The 6,826-nt window shown below is 53.7% G+C and overlaps 1 protein-coding gene across 1 annotated transcript; it reads left to right on the top strand.

The window, feature by feature from the left end:
- The first annotated feature begins 1,764 nt into the window (after nt 1-1,764).
- Nucleotides 1,765-6,052, top strand: LOC116644370 (dual specificity protein phosphatase 13-like). The gene is given in 5 exon segments (XM_032423927.1): nt 1,765-1,794; nt 1,796-2,172; nt 3,034-3,207; nt 4,685-4,905; nt 5,604-6,052. Coding segments are annotated over 5 exon segments (1,005 nt in total). The 3' UTR covers nt 5,807-6,052.
- The last annotated feature ends 774 nt before the right edge of the window (nt 6,053-6,826 follow it).

The following is a 6,826-nucleotide window of genomic DNA, read 5'->3' as shown; positions in this document are numbered from 1 at the left end:
TAATATTAAGATGCACCCTTTGCATCTATCATAAGACAGGCCCTAGGGAAGGGGCCTTATATTTAGTACCTCATGAAATTCTCACAGCAGCCCCATGAAGGAACTGGCTCAGCGAAGACCACACAAATACCAGACCTGAGAGCTCTGCCCAGATCTGTCCTCCTCCCGGGCCTGCAAGCTGAGTGCTAAGCCCCACTGGCAGCTCACCGTCGGCTGCCCACCTGCTACCTGCCCCAAGGCGTCCTTCACCAGACTCCTCCTGCGTCCTGCCCTGAGATCCCCTGGCCTCCACTGTCCTGTGGCCACAGTCCCATCTGCTTGGGGGGGGGGGTGGAGGAGGGGGAAGCAGAGAGACTGGGTAGGAGGGAAGGACCAGCGGGAACATCTGGAGCTGAGGAGGTGGATGGCCACAGCTGCCCCCTTGCCCTGAAGAGGCCTGTGCCTGAGGCCACAGCAATGCCGGGCGGTGTGACAAGCACGGTGGAAGAGCATGAGCTCCTATGAGAGGCTGCGGAGAGCCACATGGAGAGGAGGAGGGACGCACACAAAGACAGAAAACAAGCGCCTCAGCTTGTAAACAGCACAAGAGCAGAGAAGCAACTGCTTACAGAGGCAGCCGTTGGGCTTAGGGAGAAGACACAGGAAGGAGGCAGAATGCAGGCTGGAGGGAATGAGGAGAGCCAGGCCTGGCCCGTCCCTACGAAATGTTGGGCCCATGCTTCGCCCACCAACTTCCCTTCCTTGGGTGTGTCTGGAGCTTGAAGGATGAGCCCTTGGGCAGGGGGCTGGACCCCAGGGGGATAAAGCAGACAGGTGTGGGGGTACATCCATGAGCATCAGGTGTGAGGCTCTAGGTGGGACCAGACAAGGAGTAGCCCCTAAGGCCAAGGAAAAGGCCCCATTCTCCAGACTTGGATCTAAGGCCCCTCAGAGGTTGAAACATGAACTGTGGCCTAGCAGCCCCCAATTCCTGACCCCTATGCTGTTTCCTTCTCTTCCTGGGAGCCCCCTGGGACCAGCTCTGTCTCAGCCAGAGCCGGGCTGCCTGCTCCCCAGCACAGCTGGGCTGCAACTCACCCACTGGCCACAGGGTGGCGGCCATACCCCACGCCAAGCTCAGAGGCCGGGGTGGGCCTGCCCGCCTTCCCGGAGCTCCATTTCAAGCCCACCTGCAGCTCACTCAGCCCCAGCTTTTGGGTTCACACCAGTGTGGCTCTTGGGTAAGCCTGGGGCCTGGGGCCTGGGGCCTTCCCCACCCCCAACACATTATGCTGCTCCCTACCCTGTGGTTACCACAAACCCAGCCGCTGCTCTCGTTCTCATGTCAGACCCCCCAGGGAATCCTAAATTCAGGCAAGGGCAGGATATCGCACACGAGACAGACAGGCCATGGCCCAGACAGGAGCAAAGACTTGCTGGAGGCCACAGAATGAGCTATGGCCACGCTCTCCTCCCTCCCTCTGAAGTTCTCTTTCCACCACTTCAGGTAGCCTCCCATGTCCATGGGGAGTTCCCAGGCCAAGAGCCTTTCGTCCCAAAGAGATGCCAAGCAGGGCGGGGCCTGGGGGTTTGGAAGGACTGCATTTCAGTCCACAGCGGCCTAGGTCTGCTCTTAGACCCCACCCCCACCGGCTCCAAGGGAAGGACCTGGAATTCTAGCCACTTCACAGCATTTGTGTTCCGGGCGGAACCCGCCCTGGCCAGGTTCCGCTTGGGTGCTGAGTCCCGTCCCTGTACCCACTCCCCCATTCCTGGCCCCAGGCCATGCCCTAGGTAGGTGGCAGGCCACTCAGCCTGCCCTGAGAGGTCACAGTGGGGGATGAAGGGGAAAGCTGGGTCTTCACTTCCACCCTGCCCACCGGCTGCCCACTGGGTGAGCTTGGCCAAGCCAGTGGCCTCCTGGGTGCCCATTTCTCTTCCTGGTCCTGTCACTGGCTACCCAAGAGAAAGGATGTTCTTCCCAGTTTGTACCCTCCCTAGTTACTGGTTGAGGGGGCCAGGGACGATTAGCCAAGATAGGCACTCCTTCCCAGCAGCGCACCAGCCGAAGGTTCTGGTGCCACTGACTTCCCAGCTCTGCAGGGGCCCGGACACCCCCAGACAGCCGACTCCTGACACAAGCCACCCCACCTGGGTGAGGCCTGACCTGCAGCCCTGGCCTGAGTCATGGGGGTAAGGAGGCAAATCCCAGGTCTGGAGGGAGATGTGTGACAGCGGCGCCAGGATCCCCTGTGGAGACAGATGGCTCAGTGACCACTCTCTGGAGTCTCCAAAGGTGGCAACTGGAAGGCCTGGAGACAGAACTGAAGGGGCTTAACTGGATTGAAACCCCAGCCTTGCTCCCTATCAGCCACACAGCTTTGGGCGTCGCTTAAAACATTCTGTCTGACCTTCAGCTTCCTCCTCTGTAAAATAGGGACCTACCCCAAGTGAGGCCTCAGGCCCTTAAGAGGCATCAGCTTACTCTGTATGGAGATGCTCTCAAATGCCATTTCATGGCCCAGGACCCCTCATTCTTGAGATGGGCTCCGCCCTTCAATCACCCGAAACTGTGAGGGACCAGGGACCTGGGGACCAGCCCTGGAAGTAGCAGAGGAGGGGGCTTGAGATGAACTGCCAGGTTGTGGGGCCTTCCTAGGTGCACTCTGTGGTCCCCATCCCTACAAAGTCCCAAGTACCAGTGACTTAAGGAAGGTGGGGTGTCTGTACTGACTAGTTGCTACAGACAGGGAACTCCAAGGGCCCCTTGGCCAAAGCTTCTAACATCTGGGACCTCTGGAAAGGGCAGGAGAGACCTTCCCAGCTCCACAGCAGTGACAAGGAATTGATTCCCTTGTTCCCTGGGAAAAGGATCTCAGCCCCAGCTCAGCCCCAGCTGAGCTGGTTAATAATCTCATCCAAAATAGTTGAGGCCCTTCCTGCTGCATCCTGGTGGTCCCTGGGCACTGCACCATGCCTGCCCCGCCCCCCCATCAGCTGGACCCACTGGTGGGGATCCTGCCCCCAACCGCCATAGTGTCCATTCTGTTTCAGGATGGACTCGCTGCAGAAGCAGGATCTCCGGAGGCCCAAGATCCACGGGGCAGTCCGGGGGTCCCCCTACCAGCCGCCCACACTGGCCTACCTCCAACGCTTGCTGTGGGTCCGTCGGGCCACCATGCTGAGCCATGTCAATGAGGTCTGGCCTAACCTCTTCCTAGGAGATGCGTAAGTACAAGGGGACAGAAGGCGAGCCTCTCCCAGAGTCCTGCAGGGGCAGAGGTGGCACCCTCTTGGCCTCCCACCATCTCTCCACACGATCCTATCCTCTTATGTTACTAATTTTAACCGCGGAAACAGAACACACATAAGAAAAATGCACACAGCACATATGAACGGTTTCCCCATCCACGTCAAGAAACAGGACGTTCCTTACGCCCCAGAAGTAACTGACCCTTCTCAACATAACCCCTTCCCCTGTAGATAATTCCTAAGTGTTGGAATAATTATCTCCTTGCTTTTCTTTATAGTTTTAACATCTATATACCTAACAATATAGTTAGTTTTGCTTGTCTTTTAAAGTTATATGAATGGAATCATATTGTGTGCATTTTGTGCCTGGCATTATTTGCTCAATATTGTCAGATTCACCCATGTTCTAAGCAGCTGCCACTCACTCACTTTTCATTGCTGTATACTATTCATTTGTGTGAATATACTGCAGTTTATCCGTTTGATTGTATATGGACATCTGAGTTGTTTTGACTTTTTAGCTATTGTGAACAGTGATCCTAGAAACAGTCTGGTACATGGGTCCTGGGAACACATACACACACAAGCTTCTCTTGGGTGTACAGTTATAAAGAAAGTAGAGTGGTGAGTCATTTTCCCAAAAGTTTTCCTAAAGTTTGAAACATATGGATCAATATATGTGGATTTTAGAAATTTTCCATAATATTTAGAAAATATGATTCAATGTCTTGCTAATAATACGGCAAATATGCTATCCCCCCACCAGATAACCAGCAATAAAATCCTCGTTGACTTTTTAAAAAATGCATATACACATACGTACATAAAGGCCTCTTCACATCTTTTTTTACAAAAATGATACCTCGTTCTAGTCCCATTTTGCAACCTACTTTATGTAGAAAGCTTTTTAAATGGAACCACATAACATCTTTTGAAAACATTTTTAAACAAGGTTCTATATTGTATCCTGCATTTTTCACAGGTTCTCAATATAGCACAGACACCTTTCCTCCTTTACCTGCAGCTACAACATTTTGGGGGTTGCACAGTATTTCATTTAGCTATACCATACTCAGTCTCCTGTTATAGGATATTTAGTGATTTTTTCCAATTTTTCACTATCTTGAATGTCATCAGATCCACTTTATATACATCTGTGGGCACATTTTGGATTTTTTTAAGTTCCTAGAAGGGAACTTGCTGAAGCAAAACATGTATATATTTTGTATATTTTTAAGGCTTTTGATGCATGTGGCCAGACTGCCCTTGGCCAGAGTGAAAGGGAATCTTGAACTCCAACTAGAGGAGCCCCTTCACTCAGGCCTATTCACTCTTTCCAATCTCACACTTGGAGGGGGACGGCAGAGGAGGGAAGGGGATAAGTTCCAGCCCAGCCAGAGGGGCCCCAACGAGACCTGCTCCACCTCTCAACTCCCCCATGCCTTCCCTCCAGGTATGCAGCCCGGGACAAGAGCAAGCTGACCCAGCTGGGCATCACCCATGTTGTGAACGTTGCTGCGGGCAAGTTTCAAGTGGACACAGGTGCCAGGTTTTACCGTGGAATGCCCTTGGAGTACTATGGCATTGAGGCTGATGACAACCCCTTCTTTGACCTCAGTGTCTACTTTCTACCTGTTGCTCGATACATCCGAACTGCCCTCAGTGTTCCCCAAGGTGAGCTGCTGGGGAAGGCACTAGGGTCGTGGGTGGGGGTTTGGGGGGGTGAGATCTGGGGCACTTTTTGCAATAGCACAGGTGGGTTGGGTGTCCGGAGTCACAGACCTCTTCAGCAACCTTCCCACCCCATGGAGCAATGAGCTACTACCATTTAGTGAGTGTCCCCTTCGGGGGACCAACAATCAGACATAGTTAAGGTCTGATGTGGTTGTCAGTGTAACCATATCCCCCAGGAAGTGTGTTGGACAGAAGGTACAGGACCTAGCAAAGGCTGAGAAGGCCCTTCTAAGATGAGGCCTTGGCATGGGCTGCAGGGACGGGGAAGGGGCAGAACTGGGGGGAAAGGGAGGTAGGTGGACACCCCCTGTCATCTGCCACAAATCCAGGGGACTCCAGAAATCCTATACCCCCTCTCACCCTGCCAGAGTTGCAAAGGATGCCAGAGGAAGCACCTTGGACCTGGAAAAGGGAATCCCAGCTGTTAAGCTTAGCTGGGCCACTAACTTGCTGTGTGACCTTGAGCCAGTCCCTTTCCCTCTCTGGGCCTCAGCTGCCCCATCTGAGTGTGAGAACATTGTCAGTACGCCAGGGTGCTGTGACAGGTGGGCTGAAGGATGGCCAGAAGGATCTCCAATTCCCAGTGGGGTGGTCAGTGCGAGGGCAGGTAGCTGACCCCAGGTTGGTTCTTCCCACAGGCCGTGTGCTGGTACACTGTGCTATGGGGGTGAGCCGCTCTGCTACGGTTGTCCTGGCCTTCCTCATGATCTGCGAGAACATGACCCTGGTGGAGGCCATCCAGACGGTGCAGGCCCACCGTGATATCTGCCCCAACTCGGGCTTCCTCCGGCAGCTCCAGGTTCTGGACAACCGACTGGGGCGGGAGACGGGGCGGCTCTGACTTGGTGAGCAGCCGGGAACCCTGACCCTCTGGCCAGCATGGCCCAGCCCAGCCAGCCTGGCCCTGGGGACAGCAGCCTCTGCTGTTTCCAATGACCTTGAGGCATCAATAGCAAGTGGGGGCTTAGCTGAGGCAGAAGCAGGGAGAATTGAGTGGTGATCTTTAGCAGGTGGATTTCCCTGACCCAATCCAGAGATTCTTTATACAAGAGAGTTCAGTCTGTCTCTATAATAAAAGGTTCATCATAATAAAGACAGGAGATCTTCTGGTGGTTTGTGGGGTGGTGTCTTACTCCCAGGTTGGTCACGAGGGTCCAGAAGGCTTGCCAGCTCTGAGTCAGCATGATGGCAGCCTACAGAAAGAATCTGAGTCCATGTCAAGTCTCCATGAAGACAGAGGGCAGGTGAGGATTAATCAGTGGTATCTGCCTCGGGTGCAGAAGGGAGGAGTGAGGGTACAGGTCCTGAACCTAGCTGGCCCTTTCCTCATCTTGTCCTCCCTCATACCTTCACCCAAGAGCTAGGTTGTCGGAATCAAGACCAATGTTCAATGCGTCAGCATCCCTTCCATGCCCACCCTAGCAAAAAGCGATCGTCAAAAACTTGCTGTGCAAGTAGCATCTCTTGAATCTTTTCATCTACGCTGTACTTTCAAAAGGACTGACTCAAACGAGAGGCATCTGGAAAACACAAGCATTAACCGAGAGGATAGGGTCTGGGGAGGAGACAGCCCAGAAATCCCAGGCGAAGGATGGTTATATGATGGAGCAAAAGATTTCGTTCTGAGTTTCTTCGTATTTGTGCCTTAATAAAACAATGTAAAAAGCCCCCAGGTTCCTCAGGGTTCTGGCCGCTGCCTCTTCTCTCCTGCAGAGTTCCCACCCTGCTGGGGGGGTCCCATCACCCCCACAGCCTCAGTTCACATCTCCAGGCTGATGACTCCTAGACGCCCCACGGCAGCCCAGTTCTCTCCCCTGAGCTTCAAACCTCTGTATCCCATTGCCCACCTCTATTTGAATAT

The sequence above is a fragment of the Phoca vitulina genome, unplaced genomic scaffold, assembly GCF_004348235.1.
Source record: "Phoca vitulina isolate PV1807 unplaced genomic scaffold, GSC_HSeal_1.0 scaffold29, whole genome shotgun sequence".
NCBI lineage: Eukaryota > Metazoa > Chordata > Mammalia > Carnivora > Phocidae > Phoca > Phoca vitulina.
This window is presented reverse-complemented; position numbering and strand designations above follow the sequence as displayed.